Raw genomic sequence first — 22,681 nt, 5'->3', positions numbered from 1 at the left:
ACTCACCAGGGCCCTCTGTGCACCAGAAGCAGTTTAGTCATGCTAGCCACATGACCTGGAAAGCTGTCTGTGGACAAACACCAGCTTCCTCGGCCTGAAAGCGAGATGAGCACCACAACCCCATATCCCCTTTGACTGGTCTTAACTGTCCAGGGGTCTTTTACCTTTTAATTGCTACCCCATTCTCCAAGCAGTGAGAGATTCCAGGGGTGCCTGTGTTTACCTGAGGTTCACTTTCCTTGAAATGAAGGCAGTGGAGATGGCAGTGGATAGAATAGATCGTTTTATTTACACATATATACAACTTCAATACAGGATGGTGGGCTCACAGCATTAGCACCCTAATAGAGCTTGCTTCCCCTTTAGTTTTCCAGGGGAGCCCCAAAGTCCAGTGCAGAGCAAATGTCTATGTGTGTCTCTCTCTCTCCAGGTTCTAGCATCTATCCTCCCCTTCCAACTCTGGCTGTTGTTCTTCTACCTACCAGCCAGGTGAGGGGGCGGAGACCCACCCATTTGTTTCCGTGGCAACCTCTTTGGATTTGTTAATCACAGTACTCCAAAGTCATTACCTTAGCAAAGGAAATGGTTTGGCTGGTTTTCTTTTATAAACTACCCCCCCCTCACACACACACAGGATCAGTTTCCCCTTCACATTAGTAAAATGGGAGCAGCCAAGATCGACTGCACGAGTTTGTTGGGAAGGAAAACACAACAAAGGTGATGAAATACAGAATTTGCTTTGCTTTAGACTTGGCTTTGAGCTTCATTTCTGCCAGGAATTCTGCAATGCCAGGGATTCATGGTGTGAGCTTACGTTGTCAGCCTCACTTGTGTTGTCAGTCTCACTTCCCTCAAGAATAGGGACAGCAGGGGATCTGCCTCACAGGGCTGTTGTGAAAGAAAGCAACCATAAACACTTTGGCATCAAATGTGAATGTGCATTCTTGCATTTCAGTCAGGTTTGTTGTTTCATGTGCTTTGTGGAAGGTGAGGAGACATGATGTGCTTGGTTCAGGTTCTTATTCTGTCACTGGAACGCTCTGGGGACTGGGACATGTCCCTTGTCATTGGGTCAGTTCCAGTTTCTGATTCAGCTTTGAAAGCTCCCAGGAATAAAAACTGAACCAGTTGATGGGAGGGCAACAGTCACAGCTGCCATCAGGATCCCTGAGGAAATCCTCCCTGGGTCGCTCTGCAAAGTTATTGAATTCAGAATAAGAGAAGTCTTAATAAGCAACGCTCAATACTGAGTTACAACAACAGTATGACAGTATGACACAGGGGCTGGTTTGACATGAATCTATAGCACCCCTGAAGGCCAAAGGACGTGTCTGTATATTATTATTATTATTATTATTATTATTATTATTATTATTATTATTATTTGTTATTGTTGTTGTTGCTGGTGTTGTTGTTACTTTACAAATTATATACCATCCTTTATCAAAAGGGACGCGGGTGGTGCTGTGGGTAAAACCTCAGTGCCTAGGACTTGCTGATCATATGGTCGGCGGTTCAAATCCCCGCGGCGGGGTGAGCTCCTGTCTTTCGGTCCCAGCTCCTGCCCACCTAGCAGTTCGAAAGCACCCCTAAGTGCAAGTAGATAAATAGGTACCGCTTTATAGCGCGAAGGTAAACAGCGTTTCCGTGTGCTGCACTGGTACAGGCTCGCCAGAGCAGCTTTGTCATGCTGGCTCCCGGCCTCTTAAGTGAGATGGGCGCACAACCCTACAGTCGGACACGACTGGCCCGTACGGGCAGGGGTACCTTTACCTTTACCTTTTATCAAAAGATCCCAGGGTGGTATACAACATTAAGAACACATAATGGAGCATCAATAATAAAAACACAACAAAGGGGCCATTCTCTTTTCAACACAATTTTCTTTTCAATACCCCCTCCCTTAAAGTTGTTTGTTGTATGACTTGCATTGTGCACACAGCAGGGATTATAGAGATCAGACCTCCCAGGAATCTGATATTTGCAAATTCTGATGCAAATTGACTTGATCCACACCATCTTTGTCCTCCCCACATACCACCCCCAGGGGCCTTGTAGTGAAGGGCAGATAAGAGGAAGAAAAGAGCAGCAAAATATGAACTTCTCTCCCCACTGGAATATTATCACAATGCATGCAGGTCACTCCAGTGTAACTCAGCTAAGCTCATTGGGAAGCAACAGTCCAGGGTCCTCCCTCAATGCTTCAAGAAATATCAAGCATCAAGTCACAGCCTGGTCCCAAGCTCACAAAAAAAATGTAAGGACATAAGGAAAGCCCACTGGATCAAGGCCAAGGGCCCATCAAGTCCGGCATCCTGTTCTCACAGTGGCCTCCAAGAATCCCGTGGGAAACACACAAGCAGGATCTGATCACACAAAGTGATGCTCTCCGCCATTCCCTCCCGCTCCTGAGCATCCTTGACCATGGATGACCCCTGCCTTTCTGCCTTCCGCAGGCAGCTAACACGGGAAATGATTATCTGAGTGTACTCAAACTTCGCACGAGAGCCACGGCTCAGGCGGTGGTGACAAGCAAATAATTACACTTTGTGAGGGGGTGCCATCCCTGGAGCGGACACATTCAGAGCTGGCTGGTTCTCTCTGAGTGATGAGGGGCCTCTTTCATCAACACATAACAGCCCTTCTGTATGGAAATCTGTTTTGCTGCAGACCACCCACCCTCTCTGTCCCTGCCCCCACTGGATGCACCACAATACAACTGGGCTTACCTCTCTTGCCATCGTCAGCAGCTGCTAATTACAGTTTTCATCAGGAAAAGCCACTCTGCTTAATTGGGGTTGTGAGACAGTATGACAACTCATTTTCTTTTGCCTGTTTCTGGCTGTAAATGAAAAGCACACACAGCCTTGTCATTTGCAGCTTTGTGCCAGCACCTCTGGGCAGTAATGCACAGATTTGGATGTGCCAGGCAAGCCGAGCCTAAGCATTATGCTAAGTGTTGGGGTGCAGAGTAGAGAACCAGACAAAGTGGAAGACCTTTTGATTATATTATTCTCTGGCCTGTTAATACATGGAATGATGAAGGTATCTGTGACTACCTTATGATACAGATGAGAAGGCAGCAGATTCCAACTGGACCTCAGAAGGCTGAGGCCCCACTCTGTAAGGCCAACAGCTTCTGGCTACATTACTAGCACTTCCAGGAACAGATGGATCAACACCAGGCTGTGTCTCTAGTCCTGTTTTTTTCAGCTACGAAGAGCCCATTTCCATCTGAGCTGGTCGTGAAATAAAGGTAAAGGTAAAGGGACCCCTAACCATTAGGTCCAGTCATGACCGACTCTGGGGTTGCAGCACTCATCTCACTCTATAGGCCAAGGGAGCCGGCGTACAGCTTCCAGGTCATGTGGCCAGCAGGACTAAGCTGCTTCTGGCGAACCAGAGCAGCGCACGGAAACGCCGTTTACCTTCCCGCTGGAGTGGTACCTATTTATCTACTTGCACTTTGACGTGCTTTTGAACTGCTAGGTTGGCAGGAGCAGGGACCGAGCAACGGGAGCTCACCCCGTCGTGGGGATTTGAACCGCCGACCTTCGGATTGGCAAGTCCTAGGCTCTGTGGTTTAACCCATTTCAGTCGTGAAATAGAACCTTGTAAAATCAATAATTTGGTAGCCAATTTTGCTTGTTTTCCTCTCCTCTCCTCATCCCTTTTTTCTTTCATGACATGCCTTTTCAGACTGTAAGCCTCAGCGAAGGGACCGTGATGTTTTTGCTCATTTGTAAACCACTCTGAGGGCATTTCTGACTGAAGAACAGGGCATACATTAGGAGCGAGCCAGCTGGAATTTCCTTTTGACCTACTGAAAACGAAGCACTAAATTACAGTATTTAAAGGGTTGGTGAGGAAGTAGTGAGGAAATGTCTCAAATGGTTTTTAGCTTCATGTAAATACTTTCTGGTTATTATTTTTTAAACCTTTTCAGCCTGGAACATTTTCCACAAACATATCCTGCCCAGCTGTTGGTAATTAGAATGGTTTTTTAAAACCCTTCTGCGAAACAGTTGTGCGTCTTTGCTGCTTGTTTCAAGGAGAAACATTTCCACTAACTTTTTTAGCAAAGAGTTTGAATGCTCATGGTAGGGAATTGTCTTTTCAAAATCCTGCTTCCAGTGGCAGATCTTGCTACAAAAGCGCAGTTTGGTGTCTTCCTCATTTGGTAGGGAAACTGTGTTATTGTTTAGTCATTTAGTCGTGTCCGACTCTTCGTGACCCCATGGACCAGAGCACGCCAGGCACTTCTGTCTTCCACTGCCTCCCACAGTTTGGTCAGACTCATGCTGGTAGCTTCGAGAACACCATCCAACCATCTCGTCTTCTGTCGTCCCCTTCTCCTTGTGCCCTCCATCTTTCCCAACATCAGGGTCTTTTCCAGGGAGTCTTCTCTTCTCATGAGGTGGCCAAAGTATTGGAGCCTCAGCTTCAGGATCTGTCCTTCCAGTGAGCACTCAGGGCTGATTTCCTTCAGAATGGAGAGGTTTGATCTTCTTGCAGTCCATGGGACTCTCAAGAGTCTCCTCCAGCACCATAATTCAAAATCCTCCAGCACCATAATTCAAAAAGGGAAACTGTGTTCTGGATCAAATGGAATACACCTCCTGTAAGCTCTGCTGGCTGTGGCTGTGGCAGATGGGAATTGTAGGGCAAAGCATCTAGGGAGTGCTAGGTCAGGGGAGGCTGCTATAGGTTAATTGCAGAAGAAGATTCGTGCATCCCACTAATTAACACCCAACAAACAGGAAACCCAGCTTGGAGACATCTCAGAGCCTGTAACTTAGTGCAAAATCCTCTAGAACAGCTTTTCTCAGCAAAGGATTCTGTTTTTGTCAAACCATGGCAATGCTTTTTCAAAAACACTCCTTCCACCTTTCGAAATGCCAAAGGAGCAGTTCCTTGCTGGCCTTCAGGCCCCGGTGCCCTTTGCCTGAGCTCGCCTACTGCCAATGTTTACTGCAGTAGCAGCACTTTTTCTTCCCGTCTCCCTTGAGCCCAGCTGTGTGGATGTTCTAGAAGGCAGTGTAAAAACCCTTCGTTTTTAGAATGGCCTTTAAGAAGTGTGATGCACTTGGCAACAAAATGTCATGGTGGCTACCAAACCAGATGGGTTTAAAGGGGGATTAGGCAAATCCATAGGGGGTCAAGCTATCTGTAGCTACTAGCCCTTGGAACTCAAATACCAGAATGCCCACGTCTCCTTGCACCAGCCGCTCTGTGGTTTGCAATTTGGAGCTCAACTACCTTCTGTTGGGAGAATAGTATTAAGCATGGACATATAATAGGACTTCCTGTCTGATGGAACCCCACCTGTGGAACCCCCTTCCCACAGAGCAGTGTTCTTTAACCATGGAGTTCCAGATTTTGTTAAACAACAGCTCCCATCATCCCTGACCATTGGCTAAGCTGGCTAAGGATGATGGGAGTTGTAGTTCAGTAACATTTAAACCCCAGGACAACTGGCACAGAGAATTTTGTCATTTTAGAGCCAGATGAAAACTCACCAGTATGCCTGTGTTTTGGGCAGGGGGCGCAGTTAGGAATTCTGTTGCAGCTACAAGTGATGAGTTCTGGTTGTGGCTCCCCAGGTGTGTTTAATGATGTTGGGTTTTTATTTGCTTTTATGAGTTATGTTGATTTGCTTTTATTGCTGTGTTGTTGTGTTACTGTTCTATTGTGTTGCAGCTTGTCCTGGAATCATATGCCAAAGAGCAGGCTAGAAATTGTCTTGGAAACAAAATGAAATATTTATGGTGGCTATGTCATCTCTAAAATCAGAAGCAATGTGAATACCTATCACAAGTGGGGAGAATTGCTGTTGCAGTCGGGTCCTGCTTGCAGGCTTCCTATTGGGGCCTCTGGTTGGCTGCTGTGAGATGCTGAATTAGATGGACCATTGGCCTGATGCAGCAGACAGGATCTTCTAACATTCTTCTATTATAAGTGGCGTCATCTGGCATGCTTGCAATCCTGTAGTTTCCTGGGAGTAAGCTCCGTTGGACTCAGTGGTCCTTCTGGTTGTGTATAGTTTCAGCTTGTAAAATGCATTTATCTTTAGCAAAAGGTCTTCAGCCACCTGAAATGAAACCTTTAGCTTTTAATTCAAGATACAGTCTTACAAAGAAGTGTTACCTTTTAAGCTGGGCTGAAGTCAGAACACAACTGAAGAGAAGAAGAAGTAGTACCCAACCTCTGCTTGATTATTTTCCTCTTTCTCTTCCTCTACATGTCACAAACAATAGCAAAGCTTGAAAGCCTTATCATCACCTCATCCACTTGCCAGAGCAAGGAACATCCATCAGTTACCTTGGTGCTCCTTGTTCCTGTTCCTGCTCCACCACACCACTGGGCTAACCTATGTGGATTGTCATAGTAAGCATGTTTATTATACACCCAATTACTCTCTGAACTTGCTGAAATGTGGGCGCTGTGCTGAGTCTGACATGGGGCTGGCTCAGCTTGTGCTGGTTCTAGCAAACTTCACATTCCTCTTTCTCCTGCAGGTGTTGTAGATTCCCCTGGCATTCTTCCCAAGACAACACTAACCCTGAAAACTAGATTTTCCATATGTATTCCCCGCCTTCCCAAGACCTTTGGGTATGGGTGGTAGATAAATCCAATAAATAATAATAATAATAAATAATAATACAAAAACAAATTAGTTCCCTTGAAGAGCTACTCGTGGAAAGACAGGTTAGAAATCTTTTCAAGCAAGACAAAATAAGCATTGGTGAGCAAGGCAGGACCTTTTCTGTTGTGGCTCCTGTCCTAAAGATATGCCTGGAGCACTCTGGCATTGAAAATGGATAGACTAAAGCAGGATGTCCTCAATGCAGCCATAGTGATGACTTTCAGATGTTGTTGGACTACAACTCTCCTCTTCCCTGACCCTTGTCCATGCTAGCTGGGGATGATGGGAGTTTGTTTGTTTGTTTGTTATTGCATTTATTTCCCACTTTTCCTCCACAATAATAAAATATTTTTTAAAAAGAATAATCCTCATGATCTTGACATTGTTCAGATTTCCTGGTGGCTGATATTTACATGACCAAAAAAAAAAAAGTTTACATTCATTACACTCATCTAATTAACCACAGTTAACATCATCATAACTAGTTTAGCACTTGGCTACAATTTTGGTCCCAATTTTGCTGGAGCAGTCCTAAAGCCAGGGGAGATTTCCATTGCCACACAACAAGCTGCGCACCTCCCCTGCATCCCCACCAATGGAGCAATAGAAAGCGAATCATACTGGTCGTTTCTAAGATGATATGTTCATCTATGCAATGAGAAGAGAAAGAGAACTCACTTCGCATATTTAGTGTGCATAAATCATTTGGCCTACAATAACCAAGATTAAAGAGCATTATACATTTTCAAATAAAGCTCACACACGAGTGTGGCAACAGAAATCAACTTTGAGCTGGAGACCATAAGCTAGCACTCTCTGTCTCTTTCCAGTCATGTGGGAAGGAGGTGTAAATAAGTGATTTTTCTTTTGAACTTCCATACTGAATTATGCCTGGGAGGAATAAATTGCTCATCAGCTGTAGCTACCGAGTTGGAGCCAGCCTGCTTAATGCTGTTTTGATTTGGTAGGTCTGAAGACTGACATTTTAGAAACCGTTGGGAGAATATTCTGAGAGTCTTTGGATTTATTTGCATGGGGGCAGGGGATCCTTACCAAAGGACAGAAAGCAGACAATGAGAGATGAACATTTCTGTTTTGAAAGAGGTGGGGAAATCCCATTGACAAAGAGTAGTTGTTAGCAAACTTAAAAACAAAAAACTGTTCTCCCTGGCATCCTTTGATGCTTTCCTTCATTTTTTACTCTGCAGCGTTACTCTTTTGAAATTAAGCAATGGGACAGGTTGTTCCCAGTGGTTCCCTAGTTTTTCAAGAACACCCACCTTCCACTTGTTGTTGACTGTGATCTCAAGACAGGGTGGTCATTTAGAACATAAGATGAGCCATCTGGATCAGGCCTAAGGCCCATCTAGTCCAGCACCCTGTTCTGACAGTGGGCACCCAGATGCAAGCAGGACCGGAGCACAAGAGCCCTCTCCCCACCTGGGATTCCCAGCAGCTGGCATTCATAGGCATTCTGCCTCCAACAGTGGAGGCAGAACATAGGCATCTTCAGCCTCCAACATAGGCATCTTGGCTAGCAGCCATTGATAGCCCTCTCCTCCATGAACTTGTTTGCCAGTTTAACTTTCTCTTAAGAGGTGGACAGCAAATTACAGCAATTCAGGTTCCCTCAGAATCCTGAGTCTGCCTCTGGGTTTTAGAGGAGACCCAGTGAGGATGTTATTCCTGCACAAAGTTCCAACCTCTTTTCAACCCCAGAAATGCAAGTTTCAAACGATAATTGTTTTTCCACCTCATTTAATTAAGTCTTATACACGCTCTGCTGTTCCATTCTTTCTTATCCACCTCTCTCTCTGTACAGTCTTTGCCTGGTGACACTCTCCAAATTCTGAAATACTTATCTATTTTGTTTAGCTTTCCTCCCATGCTATATGAAGGGCTTCAAAGTTTCATGGGCTGTGGAGATTTCCAATTATAAGGCTGCTGCTCATCCTCTAGCTGTTGGTTTGACTGTTTCTATAAGGTGGAGCCAGTGCTTCCTTCCCTGTCCCATCACACACACCCTTCTTCTAGCCTGGGCATGTTTGCATTATCATTATCATCATTCTAATTACAGTGGTACCTCGGGTTACATACGCTTCAGGTTACATATGCTTCAGGTTACAGACTCCACTAACCCAGAAATAGTGCTTCAGGTTAAGAACTTTGCTTCAGGATGAGAACAGAAATTGTGCTCCGGCGGCGCGGCAGCAGCAGGAGGCCCCATTAGCTAAAGTGGTGCTTCAGGCTAAGAACAGTTTCAGGTTAAGAACGGACCTCCAGAACGAATTAAGTACTTAACCCGAGGTACCACTGTATATTTAATTTTATTACCCTCCCTTCACCAGCAGGTCCCAGGGTGGTCATATTTCCAATCCAGGGACTAGGACCCTGGGCAGACAGCAGCACTGAAAATACCTGCTGCCCCAGCTAGGTTTGCACAAGCTGCTGGGGCAGCTCTATAAAGCCTGCCTGTCCTTGGCTGGATGGTTCCTTTGCTGTGTCCTACTCCAGTGCCAAGGGGAACCTAGCCACATAGCTCAAAGTGAGCAGAAATGAGTCACCAGCAACTTGCACAATAGTGTTTACTTTCCAGAGTCTACTTTGCCACCATCATGTGTACACCTTCCCCCTGATCCAGAATAGCCAATGTGAGGTCGTCCAGATGTTAGACTACGATTCCCATCATCTCTTGCTGAGACTGATGGGGATTGTGGTCCAGCAACATGTGGGTGGTACCAGGGCACCTGCCCCTACCCCCCAATGGATGCTACAGTCCACCACTGAAGCCTTGTAATATTTTATTCTGTGTCTGTTGCCATGCAATGCTATGCCCAGTAGTTACCCAATTCAAGTCACCAAATATCTCATAAAACATTTTCTTAAAGGCCACCCTTGACTCATTCCTAAATGTGGGTGGAAAAGGGTACATATCAGTTCAAAGGCTTAGTTGCAAAGGTTTAGATGAGGCTGTTTCAGACAGCTTGTCCCTGTTGAACTGAGCACCTTCTGGGTGACTTTGCACTTATAGAATTGTAGGAACCCCAAAGGGTCATCCAACCTACCCCCCTGTCATGTAGGAATCACAATTCAGGCCTGTGATGCAACTGTGTTTCTGCCCATTGTAAGACTAGCAAGATAATTCCAGCACAACCTGTCTGCAGCCTTGAGAGCAGCTTTTCCCAACCTGGGATGCCCATGACACATCACTAGCATCCCTGACCACTGGCTATGCTGGCAGGGACTGATGGAAACTGGAGCCCCAAACCTTTGGAGGGCACCAGTTTGAGGGAGATGGGAGCAGAGAGAGTTAAGCACACCTTGTCCCTTGCTTCAGGAGCAGCAAGGCAAATAAAAAGGAGAAATATCTATCATCTCTCTCTCTCTCTCTCTCTCTCTCTCTCTCTCTCTCTCTCTCTCTCTCCTGTATATCAAAGAGGCCAAAGCAAAGCAAGTCATGGTCAGTGGACTATGGAGTGACCCTATTCAAGGAGGGGTTTGTGCCTTCTTCTTCCCCCATTTGCAGCTTTCTCATACCTGGGCAGCAAGGGGAAATGTACTGTCTCTAGGTACTCAGCTTAGACCTGTGCACAAGCTTAAGATGCCAGCTTTTTATAGGGGTCCAAGAGCATCAGCTGGCTTGCCCTGGCCTCTCACTGCCAAGAGGCTTCCTTGGCTGGTGTGGTCTGTCCCCTTGCAGCTCTTGGGGTGGAGCTGGTACACAGTCCTGATTATGGCCCAGCATCCTTTAGGTCCTGAGTACAGAACTCGTAGCAGGGCTCCAGCCCTGACAAACTCCTTCCCAGAGTCAGAAACACAATTCTGTTCAAAATGGTGGGTGAACCCTGATTTGGGCTCCTGAAATATAGCTCGGGGGTTTCTCAGAGCACCAGTTTTGCCTGCAGATGGTCCCAGACTTGATTCTGGCATTTCCAGGCAGGGCTGGAGAAGCCTCCTGCCTTATCTCCTGAAGAGCCACTGTCAGTCAGCATAGACAGGACTGAGCTAGATGGGCTATGGGTCTGACTCAGTAAGACAACTTCCTATATCACAGTTACCATAGCTTACCAGCTTGGCATGCAGAAGGTCCCAGGCCCATTCCCCAGCATCTCCCCATAGGGCTGGGAATGTCGCCAGTCTGAAATCCTGGACAGCCTCTGCCAGCCAGTGAAGACAATCCTGAGACGGATTGACTCAGTAGAAGCAAATGCCTCTCTTCCTATTTAAACAAGAACCATGAGATCTTATTATATTTAAAGGAAGTGTCATGGCTCAGTGAGATCACTTGCTTTGCATGCAGAAGGTTCAATCCCTGGCATCTCCAGGTAGAAACCGAGTCAGTGTAGGCAATTCTGAGCTGGATAAACCAGTGGTTTGACTTGGTCTAAGTCAGCTTCCTCCCTTCCTATAGATCTAGTTTACTAGGAGAAGTAAAGCAAGTCCTTTACTGGGAAGTGAGAAAGGAGCAAGGCAAGGGGAACTGGGGCATTTAGAGCACGCTGAAATACGGCTCCTTCTCAGCTGTAGGCACCTGCTCCAAAGCAGGCAAGTCCTCCTCTTCGCCTCCTCCTGGGGACGATGGCCCCTTAGCCTTGATGTCCCCATGCGGGTGGGCATCAGGTTCCTTCTTCATGCTGGAGGCTGCATAGAATCTGTGCCTTGGCTGCTGCTCCACCTTCCTGCACTTGCAGAGCTTCTTGAAGGCCAGGCGGAACTTCTGGGACATGAGGTTGTAGATGATGGGGTTGATGGCGCTGTTGGCATAGACGCAGACCCTGCAGAAGAGGATGAACCAGCGGTTCAGGTAGGGGCGCTCCATGAAGGAGTTCACCAGCACCAGAGTCCGGTAGGGCATCCAGAGGAGGGCAAAGAGGACCACCACCACGGCCAGCATTTTGGTCACCTGCAGAGGAGCCAAAAAAAGAGAGAGGTGGCTTGGATGTCTTTAACAAGTTGCAGGTTTTCAGTTGCTTTTTCCTTTTGCTTGCCTGTTTGGGATGTCATAGAAAATTCTACACCAATTCTACATATTGCCAGGATCTGTTCCAGAAAGGCATAGGAATGAGACAGGCCATTTTTATATTGCATACATTTTCTTCGTGTTGACAAGATTTTTGCAGCAAAAGTAAATTTTCTGTCACCTTGTATGTTTAATGGGCATTTAAGAGCAACCTGCATTTGGCAGATGATGGATATCTGTGCAGTAATTGAACCGTACTGAGACTCTATAGGTTTGAAGGTCCTTCAGGTTTGAAGGAGATGGTGGCACTTCCCTTGCATGTGATACAGATTTACTTGTGCTGCATAACTGCAAGATACCCAAAGTGTATTGTGGTCTCAGGATAGTCATGACACTTAATTTGACTCTTGCACCTGGATTTTAAATGCTCAATTTAAATGCATGAATAAAACTGATTTTTAGCTTATCGTAGATTTTAATTAGTTTTGAATGTTTTAAATAGTTCCTTTTACTGATAATCTCATTGTTTTATTCTTTTTGTAAATCACTTTCAGATTTATTTATTTGCAATTAAGCAGTATATCAATTTTAATAAATAGATATGAGCAAATAAAAAGGGCATGGGACAAACTCACAGAGAAGGAGAGATCCACTGTATGGCCATTTGCTATAAAATCTGGATGGAGCCTCTCTTTTCAGAGGCAGTCTATCTCACAATACTATTTGCTGGGGAGCAACAACAAGGGAGATGGCTCTTCCTCTTGTGTCTCTGCTGGAGGGCATCCTGAAAGCATCTTTTGGCTACTGTGGGAAGCAGCATGCTGCAAAGCATTCAGTTAAAAATAATAATAATCCAAGTCAGTCTTGACCTCTTGAACTTTGTGAAGAGTTTTCCTGAGAAGATGGCTGTTCAAGAGGTCAAGACACAAAGACTTTAGCAACTAATCCACACCTAATGACCCACCTAAGTGGTACTCAGGATATCACTCAAGAAATCACTCAAGGTATCTCTCAAGTAATTAAGGAACAAAAGAAGAAAAGGCACACTAGCCTGGGAACTTCCTCTCTGCCCAGAACATTGGAGGCTAGACACCACACCCCCTCTACAGTATTTATAGGAACTCAAACATTGAGATCCCGCTCTGTTCCAGTAACAAGAAGCCGAAAGCACCAGCCTGAAGATGACGAGTGAGACCTCGTCGAAACGTCGCCTAGACACCCCAACTTTTACACGGGAAGACACCCGAGGACACCAAAACCTGCATATATATATATATATATATATTTCTCTAAACCGCTCAGTATTTCTCTGGATGTTGAGCAGTTTTACAAATCCACCAACGAACAGGTAGGAACAAGAGAAGATTTTCCCAGAGCCATCATCAGCCCTGGTTTTGCGGGGTGGGAGCGGCACCGTCTATTGTGCAGCTTCACTTTAGAATTCTCTTTTCAGCCTGCCCTTTTCGTACCAGGACTCTTTCCAAAGAATTAAAACAAAACAGTGTCAAAGCCATCGCCACCGTGCAATGTTGAAGGCTCTGAGAATGCTTCTGGCTCCTTGCTTGGCAGACGGCGGTGGTGATAATTCAATTCCATGCAAAGCCAACGTGTTGGCATGCCAAACAAGACAAATGTTGGCAAAGGGAAGGTGACACATCATATGAGTGATTCTTTTAAAAGGACTTGGATCTGCTTGGAAATTCACGTTACTATTTAGAAACCCTTCGTCCCTCCCTGCTCAGCTTGGGATTTATTTGTTTGTTAGTCGGGGAAGCAAATGCATTCTGCACATGCCCAGAAGCACATCCTGATTCCTTAGGCTCCATATAGGCAACCAACATCTTCCGATGAGACACGTTTGGTGGCCCACTGTGTCCCTGAGTTCTGGTCAGCCAATCCTGACCAAAAGTCAATTCTGCTTTCTTTCGGACATGTTTTAAAAACTGCATCGTTCGGACAGGGTTTTGGAATGTGCTGGGTTGTGTGGTTTTTTAAATCAACTGTTTTTTATTGATAAGTTATTTATGTTTTTACTATTGCTACTTTTGTATCATGGTTTTATGCTGTACAACACCTTGTTACATTTTCTCTGAAGGCGTGCTTTATAAATATTAACATTAATCAGAGCATTGGTATTAATTAAGAACTGAGAGGGGAGGTAAAATAAGCCAGGGAAACAATTGGAGGCTACAGCAGTGGGTGGAAAGGTGCAATCTGGATGCTGGGTCTATCCACAGATTAGAGCTGCTAAATCAGGGAGGATGGGAGCACAGCCCCCCCCCCGCATCTTTAATAGATGGGTTAAAAAGGTGATTTCAGCGGGTGTATTTTACATGACAGCTTCTTGCAGTTCTATATCCCTACCTCACCAAAGATCAGGGCCGGGCAGACTTTAGGCTTGCAAGGCTATCTATGGGTCCCTCCAAACCCCCCCCCCCTTTATTGCACATTCATCATGATTTGTGCTCATGATGGTATTGGGGTGGTCACATGCAATTCCACTTTCAATCCTCTTTCCACCTGCAAAAGCTTTGTTCCAGACATACTGCTTGGTTTCCAGTCTGTGCAAGCCCCATAACCTTCCTTTGAAATCCTCTACCTTCTTATCTTATAAACATTCCAGTTTATTTTACTTGTCCCACTTTTGTTGTGCTGTCATGCAAATATGCCCTTTTACAGTAGATAGCAATAATGAAGTAATGTATCTCCCTATATGAACCTATCTGGATGCAAAGATCCTCATTTTAAAAGGGTTTTAATTTTTGTTTTTAACTAGTTTGTTTTTATTTTTCTGTTTTATAATCAATATTTTAAATGTAAGCTGCCTTCAATCCCATCTTGGGAGAAAGGCAGGATATAAATATATTTAATCCATCGGTCAATAACACTGGGGGAGCATCACAGAACAAATAAGAGAGCAAAATGATGTGTGGACGGTCCAGAACAAATTCGCCACTGACACACTATGATTGTGTCAATCATAGAATACACTGCTGAGCTTTAGGACCTCTTGCCAGCATGACACTGTTCTCTCCAGCCCCAGCCCCCCCAAAAAAGCTGAACCTGCCTGCCCATTGGCCTGAACTTGACAGCACCTGGCAATCTCCAGAGGGCTTTGCGTTACCTGCTTCCTGGAGGAGACGGGAACTCTGGTTCTTGAGCCGCTGGCCTTGCTCCGGCTGGCCTCTGTGCCATTCCTCTCTTTGCCGATCCTTACTTTGCAACTCTGGTCTTGCCAGCGTTGGGTGCAGGCAGTGGGCTGGTGTGGGATGGGGCTGCGGAAGAGGACCCTCCCAATGAGACCATAGAGCACTGTGGAGAGGAGCAAAGGGGTGACAAAGAAGAGGGCGAAGTCGAGGAGGTAGATGGGCAGGTAGAGGTTGCGGGAGACCTTGTAGCCGCACTCCAGCTGCTGGCTTTTGTTGACAGCAATGTCCACCAGGAAGAACCACAGGGTGCAGTACACTGAGGTGAGGATCCAGACAAAGGTGATGATGCGCTTGGCCCGTGACACCGTACACATTGTCTGCGCTTTCATTGGGTGGCAGATAGCAATGTACCTGGCAGAGATGAAAAGGAGGAAGTTATATGTGAGTAAAGACATAACACTGTGCTGAAACAGCAGTGGGGAATCTCTAAGCCATGGGCCTCAGGGGCCCACCTGGCCTCCCCATTCAACTTGCCAGGTTGCTTTGACTAAGCCACACACACTTGCCCTACATGGGATGCCACTTATTGTTTAACACTGATTTGGGGTAATGTTAATTAATTGCCACTGCATAGAAACAGGCAAATCAGACCCACCCAAAGGGCACGTTTCAAGATGGAGAGAGAAGCTGTTCAGGCAGTAGGCAGCAGGCTGCCCAGTGATGGTCCAATGCCACTGGGGGCCAAGGACCACATCTGTATGAAGTGGCAGAATGAGGATGGAAATACCCTGAATGATGGGCAGGGATATGAAGATCTCCTGGGGGAGAGACTGGGAGAGAAAGAAAAGCTCCCAGGTGATACCTGGCAGGGGCTGTCATTTTCTCTGAGGGTGGGGATCAAGAGCTACTTTTACATAGAGAGAAGATTGTGTACTTGTGCATTGTTTTTGCATCTTAGACTGATTTCCTCCTCCCTTACTTTTTAGGCTGCTGCTGTTTAAAGTTTATCTGGGTGCACTGTTTAATTCTGTGTTGTTAACCACTCTGTGGTCCTTTGACAAAGAGCGGCATATAAATTTAAGATAGAAATAAAACAGATGGATATCCCTGCTCTAAGGTCTAAATTGGGGGTGTGGAACTTGTGGTTCTCCAGATGTTGCTAGACTACAACTCCCATCATTCCTGGCCATTGGCCATGCTGGCTGGGGCTGGTGGGAGTTGGAGTCCAACACCATCTCGAGGGCAACACATTGCATACCTCTGGTCTAGTAGAACGGAGCTACTCCTAAGAACCTTTTCTTACCTTTCCACAGTGAAGGCAGTGATGGAGCAGGATGATGCATTGATGCCCAAGTACTGAAAGAAGGTGATGCCAAGACACCCAGCAAATCCATAGATCCATGTTCCTGCCAGGCTGTCAGAGATGTTGGGCAGGCCAGCAGCCACCAGAACCATCAGATCAGCCACAGCCAGGCTAACCAAGTAGCAGTTGGTGGGAGTCCTCATCTCACGGGTGGTGAGGACCACCAGCACCACCATGACGTTGCCGATGATGCCAACTCCGCAGATGCCCAACACCAGGAAGACAGAGATTACCTTGTATTCAAGAACATCCATTGGACTATCGCTGCCTACCAGGGATATGTTGGTGGGACTGTCAAATTTGCTGCTGCTGTTCTCCATGGCTGGGATGAAAGCGAAGAAAGTTTGGGTCAAGAGAGGCACAGAATCAGATTTCACAGAGGAAGGTCTCCTCATTCCCATTCAACTCCATCAGCACTTTCCTTTAGCCAGACAGGGAAGTCCTGAAAGTAAACAGATCAGACAATTAAAAAAGGAGCTGGGACCGAGCAACAGGAGCTCATCCCCTCACGGGGATTCAAACTGCCAACCTTCTGATCAGCAGGCCCATGAGGCTCAGTGGTTTAGACCACAGTGCCACCCGCAGGTATAATTAAATTAGATTCTATAATGCCACATTCACACCATTAAAGTGGCACTATGTTACCACCTTAAATATTATGGCTTCCCATCACCACCCAAAAAATCCTGGGAGGTTTTTTTTGTTTGTTTGTTACGGGTACTGTTAGCAGACCCCTATTCCGCTCCCAGACGTGCAGTTCCCAGAGTGGCATAACACTCAATCCCTCTTCACAGGCAACTTGTTGAACTGTAGCTCTGTGAGGGGAATAGGGGTCTCCTAACAACTCTCAGCACCCTTAGCAAGTACAGCTCCCAGGATTCTCTGGGAAAAGCAGTGACTGTTTAAAATGGTATCATAGGGCTTTAAATGTATAGTGTGAATGTGGCCTAAGAATTCTGTTGGGGTACATGGAAGAGAATCAGACTCTGATTTTTAAAAATATATTATATTGTCTTCTGGTGGCAGCAAAATGTTTAGCAGCTCAGCACTGGGAGAAAGCAGATAATGACAGCAGTGAGTTTCAGGTGTGGTTTGCTGGTATTAGCTTAAGTTGGGGAGAGAGCAGCAGAAATGACAGCATTGCTGCTATCAATAAAAGCACACTTGCATATTTGGTGTGTGGGGCTAGTTGTCACTGCTGTATTTCCATATTTTGGATCTACTAGCAGGTATTATGGTCCTTGTATGTTAGTTGTTTCATTTTTATATTGGTGGTGTGGTATTATAATAATTGGGATTATTATTATGTTTATATACCACTTAATACCAAAATAGGCTTCTAAGCAGTTTTAAAAATATATAGAAACTAATTACACAATATTCTTAAAATGCACAGTAATTAAAAATACAACATTAAATGCACAACAAAACATACCACGCCTAATTTTCACACCTCTATCATTACCCCTCTTCCACATTTATTTTGTAAACTCTCCTCATTGCAGAGTTGCTCCATCCCTTTGGTTATTTGGCCACCCTTCTCTGCACCCTTTCCAGCCTGTTCCAGCCTGCTGATTCTGTGTGGTTGGTGCTGTTTTAGCCAGATTTCACCCGCAGCCTGAACATCAGAAAAAAAGGGAATAATTCTCCCAGGGCTTAACTCCCAGTAAACATTAAAAGGATTTCACTGTTAACTAATTAACTGGCTGTTGCTTTGTTGGCATTGTCCCATGACAGGGTCTTATTGTTGGCAGTTCTCTGTTTATGGAATGCCCTCCCTGGAGATATGTGTTTGCCTTCCTTTTTATTAACATTCAGGAGCAATTTCAAAACATTCCCATTCACCCAAGGCTTTATGGCTAAAATATACTATTCCAAGTAACCTTGAAACTATTAGCTGTGGTGGTATGTGACTGTTGTTTTTTTTTTTAATAGATGTCATTCACTATAATAATAATATTGTAATAATTTATTACTTATTACTGGTTTCCCCAGCCACTCTGGGTGGCTTCCAACAAGAGATTGAAAATACATTAAAACATCAGTCATAAAAAACTTCCCTAAACAGGGCTGCCTTCAGATGTCTTCTAAACGTCAGATAGGTTTTTTATTTCTTTGACATCTGATGGGAGGGTGTTCCACAGGGCGAGCGCCACTACCGAGAAGGCAACTGCCAGAAGGCCCCTTGGTGATGGACCTCAGTGTCCGGGCAGAACAATGGGGCTGGAGACGCTCCTGCAAGTATACTAGGCCGAGGCCATTTAGAGCTTTAAAGGCCAGCACCAACACTTTTAATTGTGCTCGGAAACATACAGGGAGTCAATGTAGGTCTTTCAAGACCGGTGTTATGTGGTCTTGGCAGCCGCTCCCAGTCACCAGTCTAGCTGCCACATTCTGGATTAGTTGTAGTTTCCGGGTCACTGCTTTTTAAAGCTTTTAATACTTTAAAAAAATTGTATTGTTTTGCTCTTTTGTTGTTTACTAGCCTGTAAAGAGAAGATAGAAATCTGATCAGTCCATAAATAGACCTTTACCTTCAGGTAAAAATGTGGTCCCCCACTGAATCAGAGGGGCCATGACTCGAACGCTGACTCTGCGAGGCAGGGCTCTTAAAGGACCCCTTGCCATTCACACTTTATCAGGGCCGCCTTCTTTTTCCACCGGCTTCAATGAAAAATAAACCTAAAGATGAGCTTTTTACTTCCAGAGTATACCCATAACAACCTCAGTGTTTGCCTTGTTATAACGAAATGCCTATTCTTGCCTTCCCACCAGGCACGACACAAAGGAGCCGTGAGAAGCATAGGTGAGCATGGAAGTGTTGGGGAGGCAAGAATGTGCCAAAAAAATTGCCAGACATATAGTGAGCAGTGCAGCTCTTGACTGACCTAGTCAATCAGCTTGATTTTAGCAAGAGCCATCAGAGCAGAGGAACAGGCTTGTGCATACTGATTGCCCTCCTGGAGATGCCCACTACCACCACCAGAGAAGGGAAGCCGGGGGTGAGGGGGTCCATGCTTGGTGCTCCTGAGCTGGAACATTGCAGTGCATTGATGTGTTTGCATTTAATTGAATAATGAATTGATTAATCCGTTTAAAAAACCCAGGAAATTGACCAATTTAGAAACCTTCTGTCGGTTTACCGCCAGAAGGTTTATTAGATTTTGATGCATTCCTTTGCTCCCCCGCTCTCTCTTTCTCTCTGCTTACTGCCTCTCCTTCCCTGATACGCTGCCTTATCTGGAAGCATGCTACACTCAGTGTGTACTGAGGAGGGATTTGAACAGAGCGGCTGCTTCCCCCTGATCTTAACGAAACCTTTTTCTGCTGCTGTTGAGCATTAAGGGCGCAAAACATGGCTGAAATCAGTAGATGCCAGCCCGTTCCCACAGGCACACCCTGGCCCTCTGGGCTTTCCCATTTGATCTTGTGTCATCTTTGCCCTTCCTCTGGTACCCAGGTGACCGGCCACTTCACAGATTCCCACGGCAACCTGTATTATTCTCTCCACCTGCCCACAATGTGAGTTTTGGATATAACACGCCATGGCCGAGAAAGGGAGACACAGGCACATGAATCCTCACTGAAATCATACCATTGCCTTGTCTTCCAGCAATTTATTTATTTATTGTTAAATTTATATCCTGCCTTTCCTCCCCAAGGAGCCCAGAGTGGTCATCAGAAGGGTGGATGGACATGGAAGTGGTGGAGAGACAAGAATGGGATCAAAAGATGCCAAACATTTAGTTTCATTAACCCTATATTGGCCTAATTTGCCCAAATGGCATCCTTCCTGCTGTTGATGGATTCTTCTCTGCTCCTTTTCTCTCTTTTTTGGGGGGGGGGAGGGGGAAAACAGCCTCATCAAGACAGGTCAGCACAGCCAGCACATTGCCAAAAAAGAAACATTATTGTGAAGGCTATTATTTGACCTCTGTAGATATTCGGTAAGTAATATTTGCTGTTAAACATAGCATACAATCAAGTGTTGAAAAAATAAACCACTCCGACATGCCTGAAAAAATATTAGGAAGGAAGGGTTTAAGCAGGAAGCCTGGGTGAGAATGCAATGTGTGTGCCACAGATCTGGTTGCATTCAATGTGACCCTTGCAAAGTATGCAGGAAGGATGCATTCAAGGTGTCTCTCCCAGCAAAGTGTCAAAGGGGAGAATTCTAATAGGAGATTAACTCCATGGTTTGCCAAGGCATCTTAAAGGTGCAAAGCATGACAGGTTACCTTGCCGACCAGCTTTACCCAAACATTTACTGCAAAAGGGCTGCTAATGTTTGTTGGCTCTGTGTCCTGTCACCTAAAACCCGTTTGCTGCTGCTGCTCCTCCTCCTCCATATCGTTCAAGAATCCCAAGATCTTTTCTGCTTCTTTCTTTGGGATAGGCAAATTATACCCACAATTGAGCCTGTCCCTGCAGATGCCTTTACGCATTGAAATCTATTGGATCGTCTCATTTAGGGAGAAGGGCTGTAGCTCAGCAGCAGAGCACCAGCATTGCATGCAGTTTCGATCTCCAGGTAGGGCTGGGAAATGCTCTCTGCTTGAAACCCTGAGCAGCTGCTACCAGTCTGTGAAGACAATGCAGAGATAGATGAACCAGTTGCCTGGCTTGGTATAAGGCAACACCTTAAATGGTCTGGTAAAGACTTTCTCCAAAGCAGACAAGTAACCATCCAGGAGATCGCCCTCTTTCCTCCCTCTTTCCAAACCTATTGCCTTGGTTTTTAAAACAGCAAAACAAAACCGGGAACTAACTTTTCCTGCAAAACTTACCTTCTTTTTTTGCATCATTCTTAGATCCTGGACGAGACTGGAGGCAACAGAGGAAGGAGAGTTAAAGGCATGCAGCATCCCTGTCCCTCACCTCCTCTCCTCTCCGTCCTGCTTTGCCGGAGTGCCTTCGTATCTCCTGCCTCTTCTACAGCATCTGCCTGCCTCTCTCTTTCTCTCCCTCCCTTTTCTGTGTGGCTCATGCAGTTTTTGCTGGCAGATATAAGGGGGACCCTTTGTCAGCTGATGTAACTCCACTCTGGCAGGGCTACGGTATGAGAGGAGAGACCCTCTCTTTGTTGCTTCCCTGGGAGAAATTGCAATCAGCATTGTTTAACACACAATCAGGGAGTGTAGGAAGAGTGAATAAAAAAAGTGCCACTGCTCATCAGTTGTTTTTATTGCTTGCTCTGTTGGCCAAGTGAGGGATATTTTGACAGCTGTCACCAAGTGGAAAAGCACTCCAGTCCAGAAAGGAGGCGTGACCTGGGGAGGGGCCTGCTGAGAGTCCTGAGGGCCAGATAGTGAAGCCTTGAGGGCCACATTCAGCCCCAGAGCCTGAGGTTCCCCACCTCCGCTTTACAGAATTATCTTCATCCCCAAGTCGAGCATATGAAGCTGGTTCTGAGTCAGACCTTTGGTAAAACTAACCCAGTATTGTCTACTCTGACTGGCAGAGATTCTCCAAGGCCATCTCTCTTAGACTATGCTATCAGGAGCTGTCATCCAAGCTGAGGGCATCAGCTTGGTGGCGCCTGCTCTTGAACCATCTCTGAGGGCAGAATTTTGCAACCACTGATGAGTCCTGATATGTGACCTTCTCTAGGACACACAGAGAGCGTCAGTTACATCTTCTGTGGACAATATGGGGATTCAGTGTTTTGACCTCTTTGTAGGGTCTGGCCTACACAGTTATTTCAGAATGGATGCATCTACCAAAGGGCTTGAGTGCCCTTGTCCATCCACAAATTCTCTCAGTGACCTTGAGCAAATTGCCTAGGCTTTGCAAAAATAGCTACTCTGGCTCTGAATACAATTCAGTGAGAAATGTGTCATTTTAGGTCTTTGCCAATCATCCTTCTTAATATTTGAAAGCAAACTATATCAATTACACACAGAAAGACAGACAGAAAGAGAGAGACACTCTCTTTCCCCTTCTTGCTATCAGCTCCTGGGTTATTCAAGGAGTTCCAGAGCAAACTGTTTCAAAGAGAAGAACAGAGCCCACCTGCCCGCCTGTACTCCTGCAGATCTTGTAGTTCTCCTAAGCCTACTGAGTGCTGATACCCCTCTCTGGCACAGGGGTAACAACTTGAATAAAACATTGTGGGGGCCAAGGTAAGCCCTGCCCTGCATAACCAATGAGATGATGCAGTGCGCACACACCATTCAAATGGTATTGCCCATCTAATTTGTGGGGGCCCGGCCCCCTCAAATATTTTATTTACTGAAGCTCCCATAGCCCCTAGGAGTTGGCTCCTATGCTCTGGCACCTGGGTTGGCTACATAAGAATCTACATTCAGAGATTGAGTCTACTAGTGGTATATTATGGCATTCAACCCAGTGCCCTCAGATGCTTCAGACTACAACTCTCAGCAGCTGCTGCCAACATGAGCAGTGGTCAGGGATGATGGGAATTGTAGTCCAGATATGTGGTGGGGACCACCAGGTTGGGGAACCCCTGTGTATAGGATGGTGATAGAGGTGAGCAACCAACACAGGGTGTTATCCTCACACATATTGAATGACCTATGCACCTTTTGGAAGTACAACAGCGT

General features: G+C 45.8%; 1 protein-coding gene across 3 annotated transcripts; it reads right to left on the bottom strand.

The window, feature by feature from the left end:
* Nucleotides 1-294: 294 nt before the first annotated feature.
* On the bottom strand, nucleotides 295-21,264 carry LOC310851915 (thyrotropin-releasing hormone receptor-like). 3 transcript variants are annotated; one of them, XM_083754584.1, is made up of 5 exons: nucleotides 20,902-21,264; nucleotides 16,059-16,560; nucleotides 14,731-15,166; nucleotides 10,932-11,549; nucleotides 295-1,192 (listed from the first exon to the last, which is right to left on the bottom strand). In XM_083754584.1, exons 2-4 carry the CDS (start codon nucleotides 16,517-16,519, stop codon nucleotides 11,136-11,138), a joined length of 1,311 nt encoding a protein of 436 aa, XP_083610710.1. In that variant the 5' UTR covers nucleotides 16,520-16,560; nucleotides 20,902-21,264; the 3' UTR covers nucleotides 295-1,192; nucleotides 10,932-11,135. The 3 variants fall into 3 exon arrangements, with proteins under 3 accessions (XP_083610710.1, XP_083610708.1, XP_083610709.1); XM_083754582.1 differs by lacking the exon at nucleotides 295-1,192 and adding an exon at nucleotides 8,471-8,713 and having other exon boundaries at nucleotides 8,958-11,549; XM_083754583.1 differs by lacking the exon at nucleotides 295-1,192 and adding an exon at nucleotides 8,471-8,713 and having other exon boundaries at nucleotides 8,958-11,549; nucleotides 20,906-21,264.
* Between the last annotated feature and the right edge of the window lie 1,417 nt (nucleotides 21,265-22,681).

Source organism: Podarcis gaigeae (assembly GCF_964106915.1).
Source record: "Podarcis gaigeae genome assembly, chromosome: 8".
In the NCBI taxonomy this organism is placed as follows: domain Eukaryota; kingdom Metazoa; phylum Chordata; class Lepidosauria; order Squamata; family Lacertidae; genus Podarcis; species Podarcis gaigeae.
This window is presented reverse-complemented; position numbering and strand designations above follow the sequence as displayed.

Coding starts and splice junctions, on each gene's coding strand:
- LOC310851915 (XM_083754584.1), bottom strand. CDS start 16,519: ATGGGAATGAGGAGACCTTCCTCTGTGAAATCTGATTCTGTGCCTCTC. Junction 15,167..16,058: donor ACTGCCTTCACTGTGGAAAG/GTAAGAAAAGGT, acceptor CATCTCTGCCAG/GTACATTGCTATCTGCCACC. Junction 11,550..14,730: donor CCGTCTCCTCCAGGAAGCAG/GTAACGCAAAGC, acceptor GCTCCTCTGCAG/GTGACCAAAATGCTGGCCGT.